Source organism: Musca autumnalis, unplaced genomic scaffold (genome assembly GCF_047663935.1).
Source record: "Musca autumnalis isolate F117 unplaced genomic scaffold, ASM4766393v1 scaffold_5, whole genome shotgun sequence".
In the NCBI taxonomy this organism is placed as follows: Eukaryota; Metazoa; Arthropoda; class Insecta; order Diptera; family Muscidae; genus Musca; species Musca autumnalis.
In genome coordinates this window covers 29,174,952-29,202,617 of record NW_027412088.1, presented here as the reverse complement: position 1 = coordinate 29,202,617, position 27,666 = coordinate 29,174,952, and the positions used below count along the sequence as shown (strand labels likewise).

Here is a 27,666-nt window from a genome sequence, read left to right as displayed (position 1 = left end):
GTCTTCAATGAGAACACCATTTGTTATATGAGAAGACGTTTTGGTCTTCTGCGAGAAGAGGTTTTGTTCTTCTGCAAGAAGACTTTTTAGTCTTCTGCGAAAAGAAATTTGGCTTCAATGAGAAGACCTCTCTGTCTTCTATGAGAAAACATTTTGGCCTTCTATGCGAACACTGGATGGTCTTCTATGAGATCACGTTTTCGTCTTTTATGGGAAGACCTTTTGGTCTTCTATGAGAAGATCTTCTGGTCTTTTATAAGAAGATGTTTTGGTCGTCTATGAGAAAGACTTTTCTTCTATTAGAATTTTTTTCTATAAGGAGGCCTTTTTTACTAGAAGACAATTTTTGTCTTCCATGAGAAGTCGTTTTGATCTTCTCGAGGAAGACCATTTTGTCTTCTAAGAGCAGAATTTTGGTCTTCCATGAGAAGACTTTTGCCTCTATTAGAAAACTTTGTTTTCTATAAGAAGACCTTTTTCTATTAGAAGACCTTTTTGGTCTTCCATGAGAAGACCTTTTGATCTTCTATGGGACGAACTTTTCCATCCATGAGAAGACATTTTGGTTTTCTATGAGAAGAAGGACTTTTGCTTCTATTAGAAGACTTTTTTCTATAAGAAGTCCTTTTTTTATTAGAAGACATTTTTGGTCTTCCATGAGAAGACCTTTTGGTCATCCATTAGAAGGACTTTTGGCTCTATTAGAAGACTTTTTCTTCTATAAGAAGACTTTTTGGTCTTCTATTAGAAGACCCTTTTCTTCTATGAGCGGTAATTTTTCATCTATATGAATACATTTAAATCTTCAATAAGAAGACGTTTTTCTTTTATGAAAAGAACATTTCGTCTTCTACCAAAAGGACTTCTTTTAGTTTGTCTTGAGAACGCCTTTTGGTATTTTATGAGAAAATCTTTTTGTAGTTGTTGTTGTTGTAACAGTGTTTGTTATTATGTTTGTATGTTCGTTCTTCTGTTCAATCTTGCTCTGGGTCTATGTCCAGTTTCAGGAAAGTGGCTGCTTCGATGTAACCACAGATCCACTGGAGTTAGATGAGTAGGTTTGGCTGGGCAGTTGAAAAGGTGTTTTGTGTGGTGCGGGCCCATGCCACATACTGGGCAGATGTCTTGTACGGCGCGTTCGATTTCTGCCCAATAAGAATTTAGGCGACTGCAATATCCAGAGCGTAGTTGAGCCAAAACTACTCCAGTTTGTCGCGGCAGCTGACGCTCCTTAGCTGCAATAGATGGGGGATGTATTTCGAGGACTTTATTCACACTATAATTGCTTAAGGCCTTGGCAACTGCATCCGTGTGAATACTATTTAAGCCTGCTTGATATGCTTGTTGATCGTTGGACCTCTTGATCTGCCTGAATGTGTCGGGCCTACCCACAAGATGGTGTTTGGGATGGCTCACAGGGCAACATCCAAGCAGGTACTGCAACGAAAGCATATCATTGTGTTACTTCACTGGAAGAATCTTTGCCTCCTCATGTAGATGGTCCACTGAAGATTTGAGGGCGGCATCTGGCAAGTTTGAATCTTTTTCCAATTCGTATCACATAATCTCGGGGACCTGACTGGCGCCGCATAGATTACCACAGGCCGACCTATCGCGTTATATGTAGTCAACAAGGTTTCTTTATCTGCACCCCAAGTGCTGCCGGCTAGGGACTTGAGGACCTTATTCCTACTTTTCAGTTTGTCGCAGATAGCTGTGGCGTGCGCGCACGACGTGAAAGTAGTGTCGAATGTGACCCCTAAAATTTTGGGGCAGTTTGTGGTCGGAATTCTGCTACCGTCGACAACGACATTCAATTCTCTTCCAAACTTATCAAAGGCTTTTGATAAGTCAAGCGCCACCATCACTGTTCTATCGCACGGCCGTCTCTGGTTGAGTCTTTGACAAATATGTGTGGTAATGGCGTGCAGCGCAGTTGTCGTGATGTGCTGCTTATGGAATCCATGCTGATGATCGGCAACTTGATAGCTATTTCTGATACTGGGGAGGACAACGGCCTCAAGGGTCTTTGCTACGGGCGACAAAAGCGAAATCGGCCTGTACGATTCACTTTTGCTGGCATCCTTGGCGGGCTTCCGTAGTGGGACCACCCTGCCCATTTTCCAGACTTCGGGAACAATGAGGGTGGAGAGCGACAAGTTGAGAACTTTAGTGAGATACTCCACTCCCGGACTCCATTATTTTGATTCTCCATTTGAAGACTTTTCTTATACATATGTATACCTTGTATCTATTTTACAGATTACTTCATTTTTTCAACACGTACATCGGCGACATTTGGACATTCAAATACGGACAAAATATTCTACAGTGATGCAACAATGTTTGAACGTTCAATTTCAACAGAAATATAGTTTACAATTGAAGACATTCATTGAATACTGCGAGAGTCCAGCTCAGGAAACATTGACAGAGGCTATTGGTAAGTTCATAAGTTATTGACATAAAAAATAAAATAAAAAAAAGATTATAAATTCATTAAAAGTCGAATCAGGGTCAAAATTCCACGATAATTCTGGCATAATTGGTTATCACCTTTTTTAGATACATGGTTGATCATACCAAGTTGTCAGTACTTTGGAATAGTGCCCGGCAAAAATACTCATTACAAAACTCTTTACTAACCTCTTTTTTTAACAATGAGTGGTTATTCTTTTGACTACCAAAATAAGTATTTAGTAGACGCGACTTTTAGAAATTACTTATTATACTACTTAATTTAGTAGCCAAGAAATAAAGACCTATTTCAAAAAACTTTTGTGTGAGAAAATTTTTTAACGGTTCTCTCTTTTACGAGTTTTACTATTAAAAAGGACGGGAACGAAGCTATAATGTGTAAGGAGTTTTGTAATTAGTAGGTGTATGTGGTTACCCTAAAATTTGTAACAATTTGTACCAATTGTTGTTGTTGTTGTAGTAACAGTGTTTGTTATTATGTTTGTATGTTCGTTCTTCTGTTCAATCTGGCTTTGGGTCTATCTCCAGTTTCAGGAAAGTGGCTGCTTCGATGGGATGTAACCACAGATCCACTGGAGTTAGATGAATAGGTTTGGCTGGGCAGTTGAAAAGGTGTTTTGTGTCGTGCGGGCCCATGCCACATACTGGGCAGATGTCTTGCACGGCGCGGTCGATTTCCGCCCAATAAGAATTTAGGCGACTGCAATATCCCGAGCGTAGTTGAGCCAAAACTGCTCTAGTTTGTCGTGGCAGCTGACGCTCCTCAGCTGCAATAGATGGGGGATGTATTTCGAGTACTTTATTCACACTATAATTGCTTAAGGCCTTGGCAACTGCATCCGTGTGAATACTATTTAAACCTGCTCGATACGCTTGTTGATCTAGGGGTTCTCTCCTGTATCGTTGGACCTCTCCCTCTAGGGCATGTATATCCTTCCTTGGCCAAGCTTGGCCGGAGGGTTGTCTGCTCAATGTCCTCAAACAGCGTGGAGTGCCTGACTGTATCAAAGGCTTTTGATAAGTCAAGCGCCACCATCACTGTTCTATCGCACGGCCGTCTCTGGTTGAGTCCTTGACAAATATGTGTGGTAATGGCGTGCAGAGCAGTTGTCGTGCTGTGCTGCTTACGGAATCGGCAAATTGATGATTGATGATCGGCAAATTGATAGCTATTTCTGATACTGGGGAGGTCAAGGCCTCAAGGGTCTTTGCTACGGGCGACAAAAGCGAAATCGGCCTGTACGATTCACTTTTGCTGGCATCCTTGCCGGGCTTCCGAAGTAGGACCACCCTGCCCATTTTCCAGACTTCGGGAACAATGAGGGTGGATAGCGACAAGTTGAGAACTTTAGTGAGATACTCCACTCCCGGCTCATCCAGCTGCTTACCATGGAGATTCCATCAGGACCCAACGCTTTGGATACTTTGCGTTCCTGATGGCATTGGCAACAGCATCCATTGTAAACTGTGGTGGCGGCAGGAAGAGATCTGATGCGAAGTAATACTCTTCTCTTCGCCCTGTTACTCTCGGGTTGCTCGACAAACTGTCGATTGAAATAACTTGCGCACCTCCTCGGGTCAGTCAACGTAACGTCGCCAAACGTCGCCAATGTTGCAACTCTTCAGATGATTGTTCCGCTTATGCTCGCCGACCAGCCTGTTAACTTCCAGTGTCAGCTCCCTGAATCTGGGGTCATTGAGGTTGGTTCGGCGAAGCTCATCACCAATTGTTGTTGGAAGTCGTCTGTTAACACAAAAAAAGTTAGCAAAAGGGAACGATTCGAGAGAGACATTTTGACAGTTCTTTTATTGAGAGCTTGCAAATTCTTGATGGGCAAATTTCTTCTAGCAAGCACCAGCAACTCTTCTACTTCTTGGAAACAATCAAACATCTGTTTTTAATTTTTCGTTGATTTATGTTTGTGAAAATTAAAAACAATTTTATTGTGGAAATAGCAAGCCTAATTGTATTGCTTTTTTGGAGAACAAAGTTGCAAGGTGTGAAAAATCCTTTTTTGGCCATTTTCTTGTTTATTTCTAATAAAATACAAATGTGTTGCTTCCTTCATTGGCGGACAAATTGTTCTGTTTTGGCAAGTCAGCTGATTGCTTGCCGGTTTTTGCTGGAAAAGTGTCTATTTACTTTTTACAATTTTCTTGCAAAAGAGAATAAAAACTCCTTACTCTCTGAGAAAGTTCTTCCTGGACAATTCTTGCTAGGAAAATAACCAGACAGACCTAGTATTTTTACTGGAAACTATTTCAGAATATTACCAGAAATTGAAGAACAATTGGAAGAATATCAGTCCCTGCTACATTTATTACGCAGAATAAAGTAGTTTCGTTTACTTTTGCCATGCATCTGGACAGATATGGGGTTATGCCATCATACCCTGCTGCTGACTTTTGCGTACATCAAAACTGAGTTCTTCCCTTGTATGGCAGCACTTGAATCTTCTGATGTCTTGCAGAAAAGTTTTTGGTTGTCATTGTTATTTTGTTCCTTGATGTTGTCGATAATGAGAAACCATCATACAATTCTGTGATACACTAGAAATTTTATGAATTATAAAATTTTGGAAGCAACACTTTGAAAAAATATATGAAACTTATACACTCTAAGTGATAGACCCTTTATGCGCCTTTTCTGCATGTATAGTTATTTTACGTATGTAAGTTTACGTTTTTCTTTACTTTTTTCATTTCAGATTTAGCGGAGTTGATCTTTATGAAATTCCTCGAGGCCATTATTTTAATGGTGTTTATGTCAACAATTTATGATTATTTTTTAAAGACTCGTCAGGCGGAGGAGAATCAGCGAACAAATGAATTTTATAAAAATAATCTTGAGCATCCTTGTAAGGGAAACAGTAAAATTGTTTGCCGAATTAGTCGAAATTTTCAGGGCAATCATGAATATTTCCCTCAGAATTTTCCGCACGGAACATAATTCTAAAAAGTGAAATTCTTTTAAAATCATTATTTTAAAACGTTGAAAACTACTAGGATCATTTAATTATGGAATAATTTTTGGCCGAATCGACAAAAATATTCCCTTTTTGAACATAAATATGGAAATAAAAATATGTGAAATTGGGGAAGGGGAACAAATTCCGCACGAAATTTTTATTCATGATTGCCCTGATTAACAGCCAGTTTCTGTATGTGGAATGAAGAATGTGTGCGAAAGAAACACGTCCAAACTCTTGCGTGTTTTTTTTTTAAAGCAAAAGCAAAGGTAAAACTATTTCGAAAACTCAAGTTCGGGCGTGTTTCATTCTTCTTTCGACATACAAAAACTGGCTGTAAGAATTGTTGAAAAAATCTTTTAAATAAAAATTTTATTTTTCTTCTCTTAGTGTCTCGGGCAATGACCTCATTTTCCCTACCACGAAATTACTATCGCCTAACACAACCGTATCGCGGTGTAATTGGTAATGACTTTTCCTATCTCGATGGACTGCGGGTGATGACAACTTTGTTGGTGTTGCAGGCTCACACTTTCTTTTTGGAATTTCAACCTATGAAAAATCCAGAATTTTTCGAAAAATATGGACAAACGACGGGCGGTCTCATGGTGTTGAATTCTTCAACAGTCATTGAAATATTTATGGTAATGAGTGGTCTGCTGTTGAATGTGAAATTCTCACAAGGACGTTGTGTCACGCCTCACACTAGTTGGATGAAATGTATGCAAATGTTTCTATTTATCGTATTGAGTCGTTTGGTGAGGTAAGATTGCAACTTTGGTTACTAAAGGCTTCGGTACATAAGGGACTGACATTCTTGGTTAAATTATTTCGGGTAAAATACTAAAAGGTAAAGGGTAGCCTAGTTCAAATCTGGCTCGTGCGTTCATTATTCATTTATCAGAAATTACTCAACAGACGGACAGACAGACTGCGTTCATTTGCATTAATAGCCTAGACGGTCGGCAACGTTAATTTGCGTTAAGTGCCTTCATTCAAATTAATTCGTGCATTATACCCTAGACAGACGCCAGTGTTAATTTGCATTAACTGCCTTGATTCAAATTAATTCGTAAACTGCATTTACTAATTTTTTTAATATGGCAATACTGTAGCAACATTCTATTGATTTGCACTGAGTAAGTCCGTGTTTAGACACACAAATTTCTCGGGAAAGTAAATTCAGTTTTTAGGCAATAGGGGGTAGGAAAGAGTATTGAGGAGCTCTTTCCTTTCCGCTCTCTCTCAAAAAACTCAATTTACTTTCCCGAGAAATTTGTGTGTCTAAACGCAAACTAACAAGGAATGGATATTGCAGTGCAAAATGATAAAGCAGTGCAAACCAAAAATTTTGCAGTGCAAACAAAAACAAAATACATGCATTCAATCCCACGGCAGAGGGTTCTTTCGTACCGGATTGACCCGGAACTACACAACATCATTGTTCCGGCCAGCGGCTGCCACCTCAGTATACATATGTTTGTATTTGTTTCGTTTTTTCTGTGTTAGGAGCAGCATGGCCCGGAATGCCTGCTCCGAATTCTTTTGGTCCGTGCCGGGACGGAAGAAAACCCAGGACCAATATATTTGTGCTCGGTTTGTCACATCCGCATCTTCACCCACATCCAGTCTTCGGTGAGATGCAATAGATATCAGGAGTGGGTGCTTCTAAGGGGTTGCTCTGGACTTGTCCACGTGAGGGACTACGACAGGGTCTATGTTGCTGCATGCTGTGTGAATACAGTCCCCAGCGAGTCGTCATCGGATTACGAAACTCCCTCGTCGTCTGATTATGAGACTCTCCCGCAGTCCCCTCGACAATAACCGCACATGCAGCCTTTAACACCAGCCGTTGTTGTTCCAATCCCGAAAAATGCATCCTTTTTGCAATTTAATTGCAATGGACTCCGAGGTAAGATCGAGGAAATAGTAGTTTTCATGAGTCGGAGGAATATCAAGGTCGCTGCGGTGCAAGAAACCAAGCTCAACAACAACTGTTGCTAACAACGTTGCGATGGTTACAACGCGCTAAGGAAGGATCGCACCAGAAGTAGAGGTGGGGGATTAGCTTTCCTATTGCACTAGTCTGTCCAATACAGACCTATCTCACTTGATCCTGTCCCTAATGACCCGTACATGGAATGTATGGGTGTAGCAATCAGGTGTGGAACTGCCAAGATAGAGTTGATGAACGTATACATCCCTCCGAGAAATAGCTGTATCTCAGATTACGCGCCTAACATTAGTCCGCTTTTGGAAGGTCATAATCGTCTGGTTCTGGGGGACTTTAATGCCCATTATGAGATGTGGCATTCGTCCCTCGGAAACGACCAGAGAGGTACAGCGCTGGCTAAGCAGATTGACAGGTCTACGTTTTGCACGGTCAATGAGGATGCCCCTACCAGAATTAGTGGAGAGTGTCACAGCTCGCCAGACATAAGCATCGTGTCACCTGGTCTGACAAATGACGTTACCTGGCAACTCGTCATTTCCCTTAGATCAGACCATCTCCCCATAATTGTCTCCATCAGCAGACCACCCGATTTCATTACCTCGGAACGCCGCACATTCGTCAATCATAAGAAAACTGATTGGCCGGGTTTCAGAGAGTTCGCCAATCACCGCTTCAGAGAACTGCCCAATCCTTCTGATGTTCGGGTAGCGGAAAGGACGTTCGAAGACATCATCACTGCTGCAGCCGATCGTCATATCCCTGTTGCTCGAATACCCGAAGTAAGACCAAACTTCCCAGCAGAGGCGACGGGATTAGCAAATGAGCGTGATGAGCTTCATCGAACCATCCCCAATGACCCCAGAGTCAGGGAGCTGACACTGGAAGTTAACAGGCTGGTCGGCGAGCATAAGCGGAACTAGTGGTTAAATCATATGAAGAGTTGCCACATTGGTGCCGGTATAGGTGAATTGTGGGCAACGGTTAAGTCACTCTCGAACCCTGCAATTTATTTCAATCGGCAGTTTGTCGAGCACCCCGAGAGTGACAGGGCGAAGAGAAGAGTATTACGTCGCATCAGATCTTTTCCTGCCGAGGAGGAACCACCACAGTTTACAATGGATGATGTTGCCATCAGGAACGCTAAATTATCCAAAACGTTGGGTCCTGATGGAATCTCCATGGTAGTGCTGAAGCAGCTGGATGAGCCGGAAGTGGAGTATCTCACTAAAGTTCTCAACTTGTCGCTATTCACCCTCATTGTTCCCGAAGTCTGGAAAATGGGCAGGGTAGTCTCACTACGAAAGCCCGGCAAGGATGCCAGCAAAAGTGGATCGTACAGAGCGATTTCGCTTTTGTCGCCCGTAGCAAAGACCCTTGAGGCCTTAGTCCTCCCTAGTATCAGAAAAAGTTGCCGATCATCAGCATGGATTCCGTAAGCAGCTCAGCACGACAACTGCGCTGCACGCCATTACCACACATAAGCTGTATTCCTTTACTTACCTGAGGTTACCATTTGTTACCATTTTTAACCTGCAAAGCGTTCATTAACCCCGAAAAGTGGCAAAACTGGAAGCAATTTTTAAGAGAGTGAGAGAGAGAGAGAGAGAGCAAATTTCTGCAGGTAAAAAATGACAGAATTGATTTTTCGACTTTTGTTTGACGATTATTTCACAATGAAGAAGAAAATGGACGAAACAGAAGAAAAAGTCGAACGCTGACAAAACTAAATTAAAAACTGTGAAATAAAAGACGAAAATTTATTTTTTTATATTTCTTTTTGACATTGCTGGTAGATCTACCATTTTTCCGTTCCTTTACTTTTGTGGTAAAAATGTTCATGAGAGAACAATTTTGAGCAATTTTGACACTTTTCTCTTTTACCACTCTTACCATTAAACAAGTTAGAAAAGCGTTAAGTTCGGCCGGGGCGAACTTTTTATACCCTCCACCACAAATTTCAGCCATTTCGGTGGATTAATGTGACCACAACCTTCAAAAAACCGAAATCCGGAAGGTACCGTTCTATGGGGGCTATATGATGGCGTGGACCTATACCTAAAAATTTCTGGGGGAAAGTTTTATAAGCCTAAAGAAGACTAAATACCAAATTTCAGCCATCTCGGTGTGATAATGAGGCTAAAACCTTCAAATTATCGAAAATCGGGAGATATCGTATTATGGGGGTTATATCAACACGTGGACCTATATAAAAATTTTATGGTAGAAATGTTTCTTAGACTCTGGAAACACAAATACAAAGTTACAAGCGATTCTTTGGTCAAATGGGTCGGATACATTCAAAATATATTAAAATGACGCGTACTTTAAAAGGGGCCTTATGTGGGGGCTATACCAAAACGTGGACCTATATAACCCAACTTTGGTAGGAATGTTTTTTGGCCTCTGGAGACACAAAGTACCAAATTACAACCAATTCGGTGGTCAAATGGGTCAAATACATTCAAATTAGACTAAAATGACGCGTACTTTATATGGGGCCTTATATGGGGGCTATACCAAAACGTGGACCTATATAACCCAACTTTGGTAGGAATGTTTTTTGGCTTCTGGAGACACAAAGTACCAAATTACAACCAATTCGGTGATAAAATGGGACAAATATCTTAAAAATTCCTTAAAACGACGACGCGTCACGCGTCATTTTGTATGGGGGCTATACGAAAGCGTGGACCTACATAGCCCGCTTTCAATACCAAAAGTCCCACGTACATATAATATATTTTCCCAAAGTTTCATCAACCTACGTCAATCCGTTCGGACGCTAGAGTGATTTCCACAGACGGACAGACGGACGGACATGGCTATATCGATGTAGAATTGCACGCTGATCAAGAATATATATACTTTGTGGGGTCTACAATGATTATTTCGAGTAGTTACAAACGTAGTGACAAACTTAATATACCCCCATCCTATGGTGGAGGGTATAAAAAGTAAAGGAACAAAGCTATATTTGTCAAGGACTCAACCAGAGACGGCCTATCGATAGAACAGTGATGGTGGCGCTTGACTTATCAAAAGCCTTTGATACAGTCAGGTACTCCACGCTGTTTGAGGACATTGAGCAGACAACCCTCCGGCCAAGCTTGAAACGTTGGATAGTGTGGACGCCAGTCGTACGTGTAATTCAGGAACAAGAAGTCCAAACCCCGTAGAGTGAAACAGGGAGTTCCCCAAGGTGGGGTGATATCTCCGGAACTATTTAACCTCTACCTCTCCTCCCCCTCCAGACGGCATCGAGATCGTAACGTATGCGGATGATTGCAAGATCCTGACGTCAGGTACCTATCCGATGAGATCTGTGAGAGACTGAGCAACTATTTAACCGATCTTACCACCTTTTTCCATTCGAGAAATATGCAGATTTCCGCCACAAAATCAACAGCCACTCTGTTCACCACATGGACAGCGCAGTTTGGAAGAGAATTGAATGTCATGGTCGACGGTAGCAGAATTCCGACCACAAACTGCCCCAAAATTTTAGGGGTCCGTTCGACACTACTTTCACGTCGTGGGCGCACGCCACAGCTATCTGCGACAAACTGAAAAGTAGGAAGAAGGTCCTCAAGTCCCTAGCCGGCAGTACTTGGGGTGCAGATACAGAAACCTTGTTGACCACATATAACGCGATAGGTCGGTCTGTGGTAAGCTATGCGGCGCCAGTCTGGTTCCCGAGATTATGTGATACGAATTGGAAAAAGATTCAAACTTGCCAGAATGCCGCCCTGAGAACAGCAACAGCAACAGGAGGCACCCCTCAAATCTTCAGTGAACCATCCACATGAGGCAAAGATTCTTCCAGTAAAGCAACACAGTGAGATGCTTTTGATGCAGTACTTGCTTGGGTGTTACCGAGAGAGCCATCTCAATCACCATCTGCTGGCTAGACCCGACACATTCAGACATATCAAGAAGGATATTCATGCTCTAGAGACGGAGGAACAACAATATAGGAGAGAACCCCAAGATCAACAGGCATATCAAGCAGGTTTAAATAGTATTCACACGGATGCAGTTGCTAAGGCCATAAGCAAATATAGTGTGAATAAAGTCCTCGAAACACATCCCCCATCTATTGCAGCTGAGGAGCGTCAGCTGACACGACAAACCAGAGTAGTTTTGGCTCAACTACGCCCGGGATATTGAAGTCGCCTAAATTCTTATTGGGCGGAAATCGACCGCGCGGTGCAAGACATATGTATGTGGCATGGGCCCGCACGACACAAAACACATTTTCAACTGCCCATCCAAACCTACTCATCTAACTCCAGTGGATCTGTGGTTACATCCCATCGAAGCAGCCACTTTCCTGGAAATGGAGATAGACCCAGAGCCAGATTGAACAGAAGAACGAACATACAAACATAATAATAAACACTGTTACAACGACAACAAAATACATGTTAATCAACAATCAGCTGATTCACGATTGCAGAAACTGTCATCTGTCAGGGTAAAATTGAATGCAGATCTTAATGCAAATTAACGCTGCCGTCTGTCTAGGGCCAGGTTAGGCAATTAGGCGCCCGTGTGCGCTCATTTAACGTTGCTCTCTCCACACACACAATTCAACCCATTGAAAAAGCATGCACTCACACAATGATGCCCCGTAAAGTATGCAATAGAAAAGTATGGTGCCTGACCTGGGTCTAGGGTATAAGCAAGAATGCCATGTTTCTTATATACTGAAGCCTTAAAAGCTCCTCTCTTGATTCCATTCTCTCAATTTATTGAAATTTTTATTATCTTAGATTTTTACCTTCTGTGGCCTTCCTTGCTTGGACTAATGCCACAGTATTGAAGAATTTAGGCAATGGTCCCTTTTGGCGCCACGTTATTGAGCCCAGCCGCATATTTAGCCGTGAAAATTGGTGGAAAAATCTCTTGATGATTAATAATTTTTCCATAAAGGATACTGTAAGTGTTTAAAATTGCCTTTGATACAATGAATGTTAATCTAAATGTGAATTTATTTTTAGGCCAGCACCCATACTTGGTATTTGGCAACAGATTTCCAATTGTTTGCCTTCTACAGTCTAGTGTTAATCATTATTTCAAAGTAAGTAAAACTGAAAAAAAAATTTGGACGTAATTAGTGTTTAACATATAAACGTTGTTATACCCCCGGATCTCGTTTGAACATTGGAGAACCTCCCAGATGAAGGATGTTAGAACAGTCTATGCCTACACAAGCGAGTAAGAATACGGGGCTTAGCGGGTGGTAGATTGAGTTATAAATCATACTGCGACTTAAATCCGTCATTTTAATCTAAAGAAGTAAATAGTGAATTAAGTAAAATGTAAACTAAGTAACTATGTATACACATTCATACGGGCAAAATGTGTCTCATCGAAATAATTGGAGTCGATTGAGCAATGTACGTCCGTCTGTCGGTCTGGCTGGTGCGCACGATAACTCTCGAACGGATGAGCCGATTTGGTCCAAAATTGGGCTTTCGTATTATTTTGTCCAAACTTAGTTTAAGTTCGAAGATGGGTTATATCGGTCCACTCCTTCCGGTAACTCCCCCACAAAAGTTCGGAAATGTTCGGAAAATTTGTACGCATTATAACTCTTGAAGGTAGTAACCGATTAGGTCTATACTTTGCCCATCGTAAAATTTCTACCAGACTTAGATGAGGTTCTAGTATGGACTCAATCGGTCCACTCCTTCGGGTACCTCCCACACAAAATTTCGGAAAAGTTCAGTTTAGGATCTATTCGCGAATCTCTTTGATTTTTTCTTGTAGCAACTTGTATTCACTGCCCCGCTTACGACGGTACATGTCTCATTAGGGGCAAGTCCATACTTCCTGAGAAAATAGTCTGAAAGATGCAAACAAACCCCTATGACACCGTGTGTAGTGGTTGGAGCGCAAGACAACTCTCGAACGGATCAACCGATTTGGTCCAAAATTTGGCCTTCGTAATATTTTGTCCAAACATAGTTTAAGTTCGAACATAAGCCATATCGGTCCACTCCTTCAGGTACCTCCCCCACAAAAGTTCAAAAATGTTCGGAAAAATTGTTCGCACGATAACCCTTGAAGGGAGTGACCGATATGGTCCATACTTTACACATCTTATTATATCTACCAGATATAGATCAGGTTCGAATATGGACAATGTTTGTCCACTCCTTCGGGTACCTATCACACAAAATTACGGATAAGTTCACTTTAAGACCTGTTCTCGAATCACTTTGATTTTTTTGAAGCAACATGCATTCGCTGCCTCAATTACAACGGCAAAAGTTTTTTTTAGGGGCAAGTCCATACTTCTTGAGAAAACAGATCGAAAGGTGTAAAAAACACTATGGCACCATATGTAGTGGCCGGAGAGCACGATAACTCTCGAACTAAAGTATAGTACACATTGACAAGCAAAACTGACAGTCATCGAGGTATATTTCGTGAATATCAAAGCCTAACTGAAAAATTTCTTTTGTAATCTCTAAATAACACCGTATATATTGTATTTCAAACGTTTTTAGCTAAATAAAAGTTGTTATTTGCCCGAAAATTGTCCTAAAAGTACGTTGACTGTCAGTTTTGAATGATAGTGTGTACTCCCCTTAACCGATTTGGTCCAAAATTTGGCCTTCCTGATATTTTACCATACTTTCAGTTCGAAGATAGGCAATACCGGTCCACAACATCCTGTAGTTCCCCCGAATATTTAAAAAAATGTGACTTAAAAAGGGTATGCACGATATCTCTTGAACAAATTTGAACCAAACTTTGGATCTTCTAATATTTTGCCCAAATTTAGTTTAACTTCTAAAATGGTGGTACCTTAGGGTACCTCCTCCACAAAAGTTAAAAATTTGTGTCTAAGTGCAGTTTAATGTGCCATCTATCGAAAAGATATGTCTCCCAAAATAAGACAAACTGAAACAAACTGATATTACTTCCAAAATAAGATCCACTTCCATAATGGACTATGTCGGTCCATTCCTCTAAGTACCTCCTCTGCAACACTTTTGAACTTTAATCCTAATCCATATTTTCGTCGCCAAAAAAGGCCATAAAATAATGAAAAGACCATAAATACATTCGATCGGACCGTAGATGAAAGTTTCAGTTCACATAGGCTGAGGGTATATCTCTGTCGGCAAAGCCGACTGATACTTTTTTACTTGTTTAATATTTAAATGGAGTTAATTTAGTCATTTATCGGCCTAAGGCCATTCATTCTTGCAATAGGAAATAATTTTTTGAGATTTTTTTTCATTTCATAATATTTTCATTTCAAAAGTTCATTCATTTTCACTACAGGAAATCATTTTTGATAAAAAATTTCAAAAAGTCATAACCCTAATACATGAGTGTTATAATCATAGAGTGAATTAGTGCATTTCCTAATGTTTATTACCGTTCAGATACAAAAATAGCATTTCAGCGCCTAAAAGTATGCAACATATATATGCATTTGACATTCATACCCCCATTATTATAAGTATTCTTTTGTTATAGTTTGGATTTACCGAACAGATTTATAGCGTTCCGGTTAACTTAAAGTTAAAAGTAATGATTGAAGTTCAAGGAGGAGATTCTTGGAATTAACTTTAAATGTAAAAATTATATTTTAATGCCTCCAAATTGGTTTGTTTTGCGTTTTCAAATCCATCAGATAGTAAAAGAACACATGTAATAATGGCCCATAGACTGCTAACGGTGGATTAATAACTTTGAATGGACAAATTCCTCCCGCCTGAGCGCAAAACGTTCACTTGCTTACTTAGTTGGCTCTCTACAGAACATTAGTCCTATAAGTCGAACTAATAAGAGACGATTTCCATTCCTCCCTGTTTGTTGCTTTACCATCGAAGCCTTGACCTTTCAGTTGTGCGTGCACCGCCAACCAGCCCGTATTTATATGCCTTTTTAGCGGGTTCATCATCGCTCATTCTTATGACATGGCCTAGCCAACGCAATCGTTGTAGCTCGATACTTTTAACTATAGTGATATTGTTTTATAGCCGATGCAGCTCGTGCCGTAGATCTTTCGAAAAATTTATTTTCTCAAACACACCAAACACTGTCCCATCTGCTTGAGAGACTATCCACGTTTCAAAACCATACATTAGCACGGGTAGTATCAGTGTTTTGTAAAATGTTATTTTTGTTTGACGAGATGTGGCTTTGTTTTTAAACCGCTTGCTTAAGCCAAAGTAGCATCTGCCTATCCGAGGTTGACGAAATCCTTAACTAACTCCAAATTATAGGAACCAACTTCCACATTTGGTTCGAGTTCAATAGATGCATAGAGCGTCGATACCATCAACTTTGTCTTGTCGCTGTTTACTGCTGGACCCACTTTTGGCAGATTCTCCTTCGACCTCCTTAAATGTATCAGTTACTTATTTTACTGATCGACCAATGATGTCTCAATATCGTCAGCATAAGCAAGAATCGGGTGGCTATTGCTGTAAATTATGCCATTTCCTTGACGTTTGCATATAGTATAATATTTTTCTTTTTAACTGAGGACCGCGTATCAGTTAAAGGGATCTTACAAACGACAAATGAGCTTTGCGTGGATACCAAATTCAGACATGGCTTGGAATTCGTAAGGGGTTGTCGAGGACTGCTAAAAGATGTTATCATACCACAAAAAGATCGTATCTGTCGGTCCGCATCTCTTGAGTCTTTTCCAGGATTTATCGCAGTGTAAATATTTGGTTAATGGTGGATTTGCCAGGTCTAAAGCCGTATTGGTATGGACCAATTATTTCGATGGCCATAGGATTTAGTGTTCACAGTCTTATTTCCCTTCTTGAGGACGGGAAACACGTTCTTCCTTATCAGCGAGTCGCCTCCGGTTTTGAACAGTTCGGCTGGTAAGCCATCGGCTCCTGCTGCCTTATTAATCCTCAGACGGTTTATGGCTGTCTTCACCTCATCTAGGCCGGGCGGATACACTCAGTACCATCTTCTGGGATTGAATATGTGGTAGCTTTGTTCTTTCCATATCCTGAGCACACTATCTGTGGAAAAGACGCTTGTTCTCTCTCTTTTTCTCGAGATACCACCACGCGCTGCTACTGATTGAAAAGTATGCCGCATTTTTCTCTTCGATAGCAGAACTACACTCCTGATCATACCACGGGTTCCTTGGTGGAGATCTCAGGCGCCCAAGTATGAATTTTGCGACTCTTTGCATGGAGTCGGCAATACCTTGCTACTGTGCGGGGCGGTATACACTCAAGACCATCATCTGCGGTATCTTCGTCATCTTCGCTAGTATTGGATGCTAATAGTTTGGGAAATGATCTTTCCATAACCTCAGCAAACTACCAAATTTCCTGTCATGTCTCTACAGGAGAATATGCCGGTACCATTGCCATCAGTTTAACATTTCACTCTTTGGTAGAATTTTCGTGGAATATGCTATGGCTATCTGTTGTGATTGCAGCTCTCGTAAAATATATCATTGGTTTGCTGGTCCTTGTCTTCGGTGGGGAAATGGTGAAGAATTGACATTTTGTGAATTGTAGCTTTCATCCGCCAAGAAAACCATGGTCATGCGTCATATAGGGCTGCTCTACACTCAGTAGCAACGCGTAGCGCACGAGAGAGGTATCGGGAGAAAAGGAGAGAGGAGAAACGTCTTTTCCGCAGGAAAAAGAGAGATATGGAAATGCGGGAGTGTAAAAACATCGAGATGTACAGGAGCCAGAATGAAGTCCGAAAGTTCTACCAAAGAGTGAAACATCAAACTGATGGCTTGGGTACAGGCACATCCTCCTGTAGAGACCAGCAAGGTCATTTGGTAACTGACACAGATAGTGTGCTCACGGTATGGAAGAGTATTTTTTTTTTCAAACTGTTGGTATCCAATACTAGCGAAGACGATGAAAATACCACGGATCCAATCCCAGAAGATGGTATTGGCCAAGATGAGGTAAGTACAGAAATAAACCGACTGAAGAGTAATAAGGCATCAGAAGCCGGAGACGACACGCTGCTAATTTTTACGCATAAGCTAAGCCATAAGCCATTTGGTAGGAAGAAGGCGTACCCGACGATTGGAACCTGAACATCCTGTGCCCCGTCCACTAGAAGGCAGATAAGACTATGTGCTCAAACTACTGGGGCATAATTCTGCTCCCCATTGCTTACTAGATAGTGTCTGGGATATTGTGCGAACGACTAAAGCCTATGGTCAACGATATAATTGGGCAATAGCAATGCGGCTGTAGACCGCAATGCGTCCACAGAACTCGGATCAACTGTGGAATTGGTTCCGATAATTTTGAGATAGTTAAAGACTTCGATCTACGGACCAATCTGCCATGACGGTAAACTATCGACGTCGTGGGTTTTTCGTCGGCTGGGGTAAGTCCAGTCGCGTCCAGGGTCTCCATAAGGACCCACTAAACCTTACGAAATAAAAGACTAGTTTTATCCCTTCTAGGGGTTCAATCGGATGTTTATTGATCTTAATACTAGTATGTTCTAATTCAATAAAATAAGGGTGACTAACTGTTAGGAATGATCGGGAACGATGTTGTTGATTGACGTTTTAGTATCGACGATGTTCGTACGAACTGCGTTGATGATCGGGAACGACGAGCCTGATTGATAAACGGGTTCTGCGCTTGTTGTGGAGACGAAGCTGGTTGGCGTTCGGGTTCTACGATTTAACGGTGAACGTGTTGATTGCAGATCACTCGGCTTACGACGATATGATGGAATTCGGAAACTCGGCTGACGATGATCGTGAACTCGGCTCATGAACGACGATGATCGATGACTATTGTCGATGAACGGGGACGAAGAAGTTAGTTAGTTCTACAGTTCGGTGATGATCGGGAACGTGTTGATTGATGATTTCGGGAGCTCGGCTGATGTCGATTGAGTACGGCGATGTGATAACTAGCTAACGCTACAATAGTTACTGCTACGATCTCGTACAAACTATGGGTAGTCCCTTCCAAAATTTGCAAACGCAACAAGCCACCCAGGAATTGCCTTGGTGGATAGCAAGCCCCAGCACTAGCAAGCTGACTTCAACGGCGAAAACTGGAATACTAAAGGATCAACTGGAATGAAGTGAATGCGAATTATTGTGCATTGAGTACAGCAAGCAAATGACTTCAATGCATGACTGGCGTAGATGGAGGTGCTATTCAGTGCATATCGACTCATTGCTACTATGATGGTAAGGGAAGACCGTAGGTGTTGTTGTATGTATGTGACACTTGTCACGTTACAAAGTACAACGACATCAGTATAGTTAAGCGTATTGAGATACAACGAATGTGTGGCTAGGCCATGTCATGAGAACGAGCGATGATTACCCCCTATAATCATCGGCCTATAAATATGGACCACATGGCGGTACATACAGGGCTGGTAGGCCAAGGCCGGAGTAAAGAAGTGGAAGACGAGAACAAAAAACACGATATTCCATATTGGAAAAGTAAAGCAACAAAAAGAAAGGAATGGAAATCTTTTCTAAGTCCGGTTAATATGTACCGGGGTAATGATGCTGTAAATCCAGTATAGCCCCTCTGCACACGATGAAATAAATTTCATGATATTATGCGTCCTTAGATCGAGTTCCCCGTCCACACTGGAGTGACTTCAATGAATAAAATCCATGAAATTATGCGTCCTTAGATCGAGTTTCCCACAACAGCAATTTCATAAAATTACTGCAGTATGGAACTTGATCTATGAACGTATAATTTCATTATATTTTTATAAAGAAATCACTCTAGTTTGGACCGGGACATGCTAGAGCAATTTTATGAAATTGCTGTAGTGGGGAAGTTGATCTAAGAACGCCTAATTTCATGTATTTTTTCATTGAAATCATATAATCCTTAAAACTACAGCTGTTAATCAGCTGAACTACTTAAGATGCAACAGATGATCTCTATTAGGGTAGTTCACACTGAATGATATATGTATAACTAGGTCAATAGGGTAGTTTTCTATTAATGATACATATTTAAATAATAACACTAAAATTTTTCCAGATACCCTCACTACAAAAAATATGTTTATTCAATATTGGCAGCTCTGGCAGTACTTATACCAACATTGGTGTGTTATATCACAAAAGTCGATTCAAGTTTTGTAACCAAACCAGAGTAAGTTCGGTAGTAATGAATTATTAATTATTAGAAAAAAGGAATCTTATCTGATTATTTTGTATATCATTTACTTTACAGAGTTTATCGTTATGGCTACATGAAGGAAACAGATGCATTTTATTACCTGTACACCCCCTCCTACAATAGTTTGAGTGGTTATCTTGTTGGCATGCTGTGCGGTGAATTGTATATGAAATATTCCGAAAAACAATTGGAAATACGTGAAAAATTCCGTTGCCTGTTTAAATATGAAATGACAATTTGGCTGTTAGTACCGCTGGCTGTAGGTGGGATTTGTTATGTTGGCAGCATTGTAAATTTCCTAGAACCTTCTATATGGACAGCTCTGCATGCTGGTCTAAATCGTAATCTATGGAATATGTTAGTGTGTGCTATACCAATTGTGATGATGATCTTTAAGGGCGGAAGTATGGTGTTTTATGAAATTTATTTATAAAATTATGGATTAAAACATTTTTTGTTTTAGTGATCATCTACGACTTTTGCCGTTTACCTATGTTCCGTGTCCTGGCCCGTCTCTCTTTTCAAATGTATTTGTGGAATATTTTGATTTTACAAATAACAAATGGTTATAAGAGAATGCCACAAATGATGAGTGATATGTATTTTGTATGTTGAATATTTTTTGGGCTATAATCCAGAAAATTACCTCTTTTTAATATTTTTTTCCAGAATGGCCAAGCTCTGATTTCAATAGCGTTGTTAACGATGGTGGCATTTTTCTCTTGCCTACTGATAGAGTATCCATTTGCCCAATTATTTGATGCCCTACAAACGAGAAGGAAACAAACCGGCAAAGGTGGGTATTATTTCAAAGACGATGAATAACACTAAAAGAAATTACACTAAACAAACATTTACACACAGAAATACATATGTATATATAGATTATACATACAATATTCTAAAGAAAATGGGGGGACGTTGAAGATATTTTTGGAAAAGAAGACCATACTTCTGCAAGTCAAAGAAGGCGAAAATTTCGAAAACACTCTACTGCCACAAGCCAAAACTTTCACTTTATTTACTAGGCGTTTACACTCTGATTTACTAACACATACATAGTCTTGTGCCAGACTATGAAAATTTTCATGAAAATGTTTTGAGCTTATGGGTAAGAAGGGAGAAAGGGAGCACCTTCACCTCCGCCCTCTCCTAAAAGCTAAAATATTTTCATGTGTTATTTTCAGTGTCTGGCACAAGAGAAACATTTGTCGGCTGTCTTCCAGCTGTCCATCATCATTTTTTCACAGACAGTCGGGTTAACAATTTTTTTACATTTTTGTGAAAAAGAAGTGAGTTGATAATTCAAATATGATAAAAACAAAATAATATGTACAAAATATGTGAGGAAAATATGGAAGGAATCGATGATTTTTATTCATAATTTTAATCGTACTTTCCGACTTTTTTCTAAAATATTATTTCTTGTCAATCGAATGAATGGGGTGGCGTAGGGGAAGGAAGATACCAAGGAACGGTCCTGACCGGTTTTAACATGGCAAAGCCCAGGATTTATCTTGGTCCCTCTTTCACCTCAAGTGGACACTGACCTCCCCGTGGTGTCACCTGGGGAACTGCCTTTAACACCTGTTAAAGGTAGTGAGCTAACATGTGCCGCGCGTTCACCCATAATAACGTTTGGGCGTCAGATTAGTTAAATCAAAATCAATCAATCAAAGCACTCCTCATCCAGATAACATATCAGCGCAATGGCAAAGCATTGCCCACTCCATGCAAACAGCCACAAAATCCATACTTGGATACCAGAGACCTCCACCAAGGAATCCATGGTATGATCAGGAGTGTCGTGCTGCCACCGAAGAGAAAAATGCGGCATATAGGGCTACTTTACAATCCGTAGCAACGCGTAGCGCACGAGTGAGATGCAGGGAGAAAAGGAGAGAGGAGAAACGTCTATTCCGCAGTAAAAAGAGCGAGATGAAAAAGCAGGAATGTGAAAAAATCGAGATGTACAGGAGCCAAAATGAAGTCCAAAGAGTCAAGCATCAAACTGATGGCTTTGGTACAGGCACATCCTCCTGTAGAGACCAGCAAGGTAATTTGGTAACTGATACAGATAGCGTACTCAGGATATGGAAAGAACACATTTAAAAACTGTTAGTATCCAATAGCAACGAAGACGACGAAGATACCACAGATCCAATCCCAGAAGATGGTATTGAATGTATACCGCCCAGCCAAGATGAGGTAAAGACAGCAATAAATCGGCTGAAGAATAATAAAGCAGCAGGAGCCGATGGTTTTCCAGCCGAGCTGTTCAAAACCGGAGGCGACACGCTGATAAGGTGTATTCATCAGCTAGTTAGCACCATCTGGCAGGAAGAGCGCGTACCCGACGATTAGAACCTGAGTAGCCTGTGCTCCGTCTACAAGAACGGCAATAAGACTGTATGCTCTAACTATAGGGGCATAAGTCTACTCCCTGTTGCCTACAAGATCGTGTCGGGGATATTGTGCGAACGACTAAAGCCTATGGTCAACGAGATAATTGGACCATACCAATGCGGCTTTAGACCTGGCAAGTTCACCATTGACCAGATATTTACCCTGCGGCAAATCCTGGAGAAGACCCAAGAGATGCAGATCGACATCTACCGCCTTTTTGTCGATTATAAAGCAGCCTTCGACAGGCCGCTGCGTTCAAAGGTATTCCAAGCCATGTCTGAATTTGGTATCCCCGCAAAGCTCATCCGGCTTTGTAAAATGACTTTAACTGACACGAGGTCCTCAGTTAAAATAGGAAAGAACCTCTCCGAAGAGTTTTGTACCAAAAGAGGTTTCAGACAAGGAGACAGCCTTTCGTGTGATCTCTTCAACTTCCTGCTGGAAAAGGTTATACGAGAGGCAAACGTCAAAAGAAGTGGCACAATCTACGTCAATAGTCACATGTTACTTGCTTACGCTGATGATATAGACATCATGGGCCGATCAGTAAAAGAAGTATCTGATACCTTTATGAAGGTCGAAGGAGAATCTGCTAAAGTGGGTCTGGCGGTAAACGGTGAGAAGACCAAGTTGATGGTGTCGACGCGCAATGCGTCCATTGAGCTCGGACCGACTGTGGAAGTTGTTTCCTATAATATTGAGGCAGTAAAAGACTTCGTCTACCTCGGCACCTTCGTAAACACAATAAACGACATAAGTTGTGAAATAAAAAAAGAATTGTATTGGCCAACAGATGCTACTTTGGTTTAAATAAGCAGTTTAATAACAAGGCAACATCTCGTCAAATAAAAATTAACGCTCTACAAAACACTGATACTACCCGTGCTGATGTATGGCTCCGAAGCCTGGGTACTTGCGCAAGCAGACATGGCAGTGCTTGGTGTGTTTGAAAGAAAAATTCTTAGAAAGATCTACGGACCAATCTGCGTTGCAGGTGAATATCGACGTCGCACAGTGGTTCAGAATCGTTTTTTCTTGGTCAAAATTCTGTAACTTTTGAACGGATAGAGATATATTCATAATTCTTTTTTTGTTAGACAGATAACACAATCAGCTTTCAGACGAATTATAAGCGGTCAAGTTCGGTCGTTGCAGAGAAATTCAAGGTCAAAGTTAAACTTTTGAGTTTTTTAACTATTTTTCATCAAAAATGTTTTTGTGGTTTTTATATCTTCCTATGTATTAAATATGGTCAAACACGAACAAATAAGCAAAATAATTACCAAAAAAAAAAACAAAAAACGTCGAAAAATTTTTTTTTAAAAATTTGTAAAAAAAAAATTTTACCAAAATAATTTAAATTTTTTCAAAAATTAAAAAAAAAATCTCCTTGATTTTTATTAAAACTTATATAACTCGTATAAAATCTCATATACTCAAAAAAGTTGTAATTTGTGTCAAAAAACTGTAATTCATATGGAAACAGTATAGAAAAACACACATTTTTACCCATGTAATTTCAATAAATTGAAAAAAGTGTTAAACGGACGGGACGGGTACAAAAGTATATATGGGCTGGAAGAGGAGACTTTTGGGCATCTTTCTGTGAAAACAAAACTTTGTTCCATGTTGTTCCACAAAGTTCTAGTCCACTAAATTTGGAATTTCATAAAATTTAGTACCCAAGGAAAAATAAAATAGATCATGTTGTGTAAACGCTACGGTAATTTACTAAAACGATTTTTAAATACCACAATCCTACCTACCTTTTAAAAAAACAACGAACACAATATCTGTTATAGTTTCAGAGAAATAGCTTTGGCTTTCTCCAGAAATTTGCAAAAATGACGTATTTCCCAAAAATGGGGAAAATGCTCGTCTTTAGGGGCACGCCACGCCCACCCCTTCCAATATTTGGGCCTAATGTTTTGGTTTCCTTAGTTTCAATATGTTTACTATCGAATCCTATATAGAAATTAAATATCTTTGACTAAACAAAATTTTGATTTTTGGCCAGGAAAATCGATTCCTGAACCATTGTGCGTCGCATGAACCACGAGCTGTATCTGCTATACAACGACATCGATATAGTTAAACGTATCGAGATGCAGCGATAGCGTTGGCTAGGCCATATCATAAGAATGAGCGATGATGAACCCGCTAAAAAGGCGTATAAATACGGACCGCTTGGCGGTGCACGCAGAATTGGCATCAGAAACGAAAATTATGAATTCAAGGATCTATTCAAGACTAATTCTATGTCAATTGGATCGGTAAATTCGGTTAAATACGTAAAAATGTATAAAAGAAAAAAATGTTATATCACCATATCGTGATATAACATTATGTTAAATTCAAAAGCCATTCACTGAAAAATTATAGCAAAAAATGTCTTATCTTGTTGTAGAATTAGTCTTGAATAGATCCTTGAATTCATAAATTTCGTTTCTGATACCATTACATGAAATGTTCCTCCTTGGTTGCGATTTTGAATTAACTGCAACCTGTTAAGGGTAATGTTTCTATACAAAGTTTCGTAAACATTTTTTTTGTTGCATGCATTTTGTCTAGTCTTAGTTGTATTTACGTCTTTGCCTTGCTGGTCTCTAAAGAAGGATGTGCCTGTACCAAAGGCATCAGTTTGATGTTTCGCTCTTTGGTAGAATTTTCGGACTTCATTCCACACTCCCGGTTTACCATTTCCTTTTTTCTTTTCTCCCTTTACTCTCTCGTGCGCTACGCGTTGCTACAGATTGTAGAATAGCCCCTACATGTCCCATTCTTCTCTTCAGTGGCAGCACAACACTTTTGCTCATACCATAGGTTCCTAGGTGCAGGTCTGTGGTATCCAAGTATGGATTTTGTGGTTGTTTCCATGGAGTGACAATACTTTGGCACTGGACTGTTATGTTATCGGAAGTAGGAGTACTTTGTTTTTTCATTGTGCGATTTTTTTCGGATGGGTGGGTTGCTGACCCACGGTCCAACCCAAGTTGTTAACGTTCTTATGTGTGAACGCGCGGCACATGTTACCTTACTACTTGTAGCGGGTGTTAAATGTATCTTAGATGACACTACGTGGAGGTCAGTGTCCGTTTGAGATGAAAGATGGGCCAAGATAAGTCCTTATTATGATAAAGCTGGCCGTATCTTGCATCCTCTACGTCACCCAAAAGCAGCCTTCACCAATGGTAAAACTGAAATTTAGCAAACAGGAGGCGTAAAATCTGTTCATTCATTTGTTACTCATAGATTGATCATTGGTTCAGTAGTCAATTGTTCAGCACAGATGATTTGGAGAAACTACCTGTAGTTCTGAATGGCTAAACTAAAGCTCTCAAATATTTAAAGACCCACTGGAAAAAATATGAATCTCCACTCGTGTTGCTCGAAGCAACCAGTGGTGTGAAGACAAATTTAGTAAGTCTTCTATCTATAGAAGTCCCTTTTATAAAGGACACCTTTCGGCGGTCTTATATTTATAGAAGGCCCCTTTCGTACCAATAAAATACCCCTATGTGTGGTGTTCTATCTTTAGAAGACTCCTTTAGGGAGCATTTTATCTATTGAATAAGTCTTCTCTCTATAGAAGGCCATTTAGGAGGCATTTTTTCTATAGAGGACCTCTTGTGGAGGTCTTATATTTATAGAAGATCCTCTTTATGAGGTCTTATATTTCTAAAAGATCCTGATTATGAGGTCTTCTATCTATAGAATATCTTTTTTCGGAGGTCTTCTATCTATAGAGGGGTCGTTTCGGAGGTATTTTTTTCTATAGAGGACCTCTTGCGGAGGTCTTATATTTATAGAAGATCCTCTTTATGAGGTCTTATATTTGTAAAATATCCTCATTATGAGGTCTTATATTTGTAGAAGATCCTCATTATGAGGTCTTCTATCTATAGAATATCTTTTTCGGATGTCTTCTATCTATAGAGGGGTCGTTTCGGAGGTCCTCTATTTATGGAAGACCCCTTTAGGAGGGGTTCTATCTTTAGAATACTCTTTTAGGGAGCATTTTATCTATTGACGACCACTTTAGTAAGTCTTCTATCTATAGAAGGCCATTTAGGAGGTATTTTATGAGGTCTTCTATCTATAGAATACCTTTTTGGGTGTCTTCTATCTATAGAAGAGGACCGTTTTCGAAGGTATTATATTTGTAGAAGGTCTATCTATAGAAAGCCCTTTTAGGAGGCCTTCTATCTATAAAGAATCCCTTGCGAAAGTCTTATATTTATGGAAGACCCTCTCTATGTGGTCTGAGTGTGCGATCAAAGTTATGTGAGACTCATACGTTTGGACGCGTAAACCGAAGGGTTCTTTGTTCACATCCCGACACTTACACAAACAATACTAACGCCCAATATCAAACAATTAAAATATAACTATCACAACATATAATTGTTGTTGTTTTCTATTACAGTTGACATTTCGAAGGGAAACCAGTAACTGGGAGATTTTTTGGTTCCATGCTTCTTTGTGAATGAATGTTTAACTGTTAATTCTATTAAGTGTACCATTCTTTAAATTACCAAATAAATATTTATAATATATTTTGTTTTTGTTAAATATGGTCCAACGTAAATGTTCGGCCTTAGATCCAAAATTATTACCCAATAATGGGTCCGAAGTTAGATCAGTTGGATGGTGAGATATATACACACTAATCGTTTTGAAATTTATTGCAGCAGGTTGTATTCGCGTGGTCTTTTACGACGGCACTATTTTTTCCGTGGCAAATCCATACTTTCTGAGTAATGGCCCAAAAGCTGTAAAAACATCCTACTGAAACCATCTAAAACTCATGAGCACGTTATCATACGAATTGCGTATCCGATTTGGCCGAAACTGTACACATCGTAAAATTTACCTTTGTTTTAAAATCGAAGTTTGTCCTTGTGGTCTTTTTTATAGCGATATAATTTTTGTCATGGGTAAGCCCATGCTTCCTAACATAATGGTTCAGAATCTCTAAAACAGCTGGTGAGCACGACAACTATCGAAAAGAGTGAATGGCATTATTTCAACCTTTGCACATCGTAATATTTCCCCCAAACTTAGTTGGAAGATGAACTGTTTTGGGCATATCCGGTACCTCCGCCACAAAAGTTCAAAATTTCCGCTTGGGCGCAGTTTAAAGGTAGTTCGACGACTGTTTTGAATTTTTCATCAGAATGCTTGCGATTCTGATTACAATACTATGTATACTTTTTGGCGCACGGAGGAAAAAAATGCTTCTCTACCATATGTCCAAAACATAGTTTGCAGCAAACATATATATGTTTGCAATAGTCCCAAACATAACATATGTCTGGGTCCTGCAAACAAATATATGCTTGTGTGCAAACAAATATATTTTGCACTTTTCAGACTTCTTATATTAATAGAAGACCCCGTCAAAAGGTGTTCTATCTTCAAAAGACTGCTTGAGGGGTATTCTAGATATTGTAGAACACTTTAGTAAGTCGTCTATTTTATAGAGCACGCCTTTAGGAGGTATTTAATATATAGAGGACCTCTTGCGGAGGTCTTATATTTATGGAAGGCCCCCTTTATGAGATCTTCTATCTTTAGAAGGTTTCTTTACGAGGTCTTTTATCTATATAAACACCCATTGGGAAGTATTACATATAGACAGCCTTTTTAGGAGGTCTTCTACATGCAGTAGACCTCTTTTCGAAGTCGCCTATCAACAGAAACCCTT

General features: G+C 40.1%; 1 protein-coding gene across 2 annotated transcripts in view; it reads left to right on the top strand.

Annotated features, from left to right (window-relative positions):
* LOC141406068 (uncharacterized) overlaps positions 1-26,515 on the top strand; it is a 36,782-nt gene extending 10,267 nt beyond the window's left edge. For both annotated transcript variants that reach the window (XM_073991093.1, XM_073991092.1), the window contains exons 3-12: positions 2,263-2,443; positions 5,187-5,336; positions 5,838-6,210; positions 12,174-12,339; positions 12,402-12,481; positions 19,413-19,526; positions 19,608-19,957; positions 20,017-20,159; positions 20,223-20,349; positions 26,386-26,515. In XM_073991093.1, the coding sequence (XP_073847194.1) occupies positions 2,263-2,443; positions 5,187-5,336; positions 5,838-6,210; positions 12,174-12,339; positions 12,402-12,481; positions 19,413-19,526; positions 19,608-19,957; positions 20,017-20,159; positions 20,223-20,349; positions 26,386-26,411 (1,710 nt within the window). In that variant the 3' untranslated portion in view covers positions 26,412-26,515. The remainder of the gene's footprint in view (positions 1-2,262; positions 2,444-5,186; positions 5,337-5,837; positions 6,211-12,173; positions 12,340-12,401; positions 12,482-19,412; positions 19,527-19,607; positions 19,958-20,016; positions 20,160-20,222; positions 20,350-26,385) is intronic.
* Positions 26,516-27,666: the final 1,151 nt, after the last annotated feature.